This window comes from Ursus maritimus, unplaced genomic scaffold, assembly GCF_017311325.1.
Source record: "Ursus maritimus isolate PB19 unplaced genomic scaffold, ASM1731132v1 scaffold_9, whole genome shotgun sequence".
NCBI lineage: Eukaryota > Metazoa > Chordata > Mammalia > Carnivora > Ursidae > Ursus > Ursus maritimus.
This window is the reverse complement of record NW_024427107.1, coordinates 7,047,475-7,049,863: the sequence shown is the minus strand read 5'-3', so window position 1 is coordinate 7,049,863 and position 2,389 is coordinate 7,047,475. Positions and strand designations below refer to the sequence as shown.

The 2,389-nt window shown below is 38.1% G+C and overlaps 1 protein-coding gene across 1 annotated transcript; it reads left to right on the top strand.

Annotated features, from left to right (window-relative positions):
* Positions 1-2,152: 2,152 nt before the first annotated feature.
* On the top strand, positions 2,153-2,389 carry LOC103677430 (transmembrane protein 258-like). The gene has a single exon (XM_040626183.1). It carries the CDS (start codon positions 2,153-2,155, stop codon positions 2,387-2,389), a length of 237 nt encoding a protein of 78 aa, XP_040482117.1.

Genomic DNA, 2,389 nt, shown 5'->3' with positions numbered 1-2,389 from the left:
AGGAAGAAAAAGAAACATGTTGGTCTCTCACACTAATTAGGGTTTTGTCCATTTTCTTCATATTCTTGGTTTAGCTTCTTATTTCCAAATTTATGTGACTAGGTGCATGTAGACCCATGACATTAAACATATTCCTGATCAATTGTGCCTTTCATCAGCATTATAAGAGGCCTGATGGAAGGACTGGACAGAAGCAGTAACTATAAACAGGTGTGTGGGTCTGTGCTCAGCTCCATCACCAACACTGTGCTGGGGGCCATTCCTTCAGCTCTCTGGGCATCAGTACCCCATTTGTGAAATGGAGATCATGGGCATTATCACTACCTGGGGGGACTGGGCAGCTACTTTCTGACTTATGGTGAGTTCTCAAAGAAACATTTTCTAATATGATGACAATGACAATGATGACCCACAAGCTAGAAAGGTCCTTACATTTTCTAATGGTTGAAAAAAATAGAGCAGTATTTTGTGATGCATGAAAATTCTATGAAATCAAAATTTCAGTGTCCATAAACAAAGTTCTACCAGAACAGCCAGCTGCTCATCCCCTTATGCATTGCCTATGGCTACTTTCACACTACCATGCAGAATGGAGTAGGTAAGAGAGAGTACATGACCCCCAAACCTAAAATATGTATTGTCTGGTCCTTTATGGAAGAAGCTTGCCAACCTCTGCTTCAGGCCTTTCACCCTACCCCACAAACCTTCCAGATTTTATGGTCATATTACTCTTCTGCTTACTGGTGAAGAAGTATCCACTTCTTAGCCTGCTCAATGGTCCTTCATGATCTGGTCCCATGCTACCACTTTGCCCTCTTTTTCCCCTTTCTTTTCAGTTCTAAGAGTCATGTGATATAACAACACAAAAGTTCTCATCATGACCAGACAAAAAAGTGTCAATCACATTTATCAATCTTTGTTCAATAATAGTCCTTTCCACCTAGAATTCTCTTCCCCTCTTCTGAATATGAAGATTTCTACTCATCTCAAGAACCCAATTTACTTTTATTTTACATACAACAAAATGAACAGATTTAACTATACAGTTTGATGAGTTCTGCAAATAAACACACTGTGTAACCAACACCCAAATCAAGACATGAATCATTTCTTATCAATGCAGAAATTTCCCTCTGCAACCACTACTCTGATTGCAATCTCTTTTTATTAGTTTTTTATCTCTTCTTGAACTTTCCATAAATGAAATCAGACAATATGTGCTATTTTTATATCTGACTTCTTTCGCTCAGCATAATATTTATGAGATCCACCCATGTTGTGTTTATCACTTTGCACTGCTGTCTAGTATTCCACTGTATGAGTAAACTACTATTTGTTTGTTCCCATTCTTGGCGATGGCCCCTCGGGTTGTTTCTACTTTGAAGCTATTATGAATGAAGCTTCTATGAACATTTTTTCTACAACTCTTTTTGTGGACATAGATCTTCATAGTTCATAGGAATGGCTGGGTATCAGCTATGTGTATGTTTAACCTTGTAAAGGACTGCCAAGCAGTTTTCCCTAGTAGCACACCATCTTACACCCCCTCCAGCAATGTATGAGAGGTCTGGTTGCTCTACATCCTTCTCGACATTTGGTATTTTTATTCTTAATGGGTGTAAGATGTACCTCATTGTGGTTTTTATTTGCATTTCCCTGATGACTAATGATGTTTGGCACCTTTTCCTTAGCCTACTGGCTATGTGTATCTTTTTTTGTGACATATTCTTTCAAGTCTTTTGCCCATTTTTCAATTGGGTCATTCTTCCTATTGTTGATCTACAAGATTACATATTCTAAATCAAGTCCTAAAAATATTTTCCCTGCAAACATTTTTCTCAGATTGTGGTTTCTCTTCACATTTTCTTAGCAGTGTCATTTGATGAGAAGAAGATTTTAGAAGTTTTATTCTTTTCTATTGATCTATTTGTTCTATTTACACCCATGCCATATTGTCTTAATTACTATAGCTTTACATTTTTTGTTCTTTTTTTTTCAAGATTATTGTGACTATTATAGATCATTTGCATTTTTATAAACATTTTTTACAATCATCTTATCAAGTTCTAAAAAAAATAACTAAAATTAAAAGAAGTTCCTGTGAATGTGTTATTCTGATGGCAGAGTGGAGAATTACCCTGTGCCCCACAAAATGGAGCTTGAAGCTATGAGCAGATACACTGGCCCAGGAAAGCCAGCTGTCTTCCCACATCTGACCATGGTGCTGTTGGCCACTGCCATGCACTTCACCACCTGGTTCTTTGTTTACGAGGTTACCTCCACCAGGCATCCTTGGGATACCTACAAAGACCCCCTGCTCTTGGTGACCTTGTTCTTCATGGGCTTTGGGGTCCCCTTCCAGCTGCTCTGGATTGGCATTTATATATGA

Bases quoted from the DNA above. Each gene is read 5' to 3' on its own strand.
- LOC103677430 (XM_040626183.1), top strand. From the start codon at position 2,153: ATGGAGCTTGAAGCTATGAGCAGATACACTGGCCCAGGAAAGCCAGCT.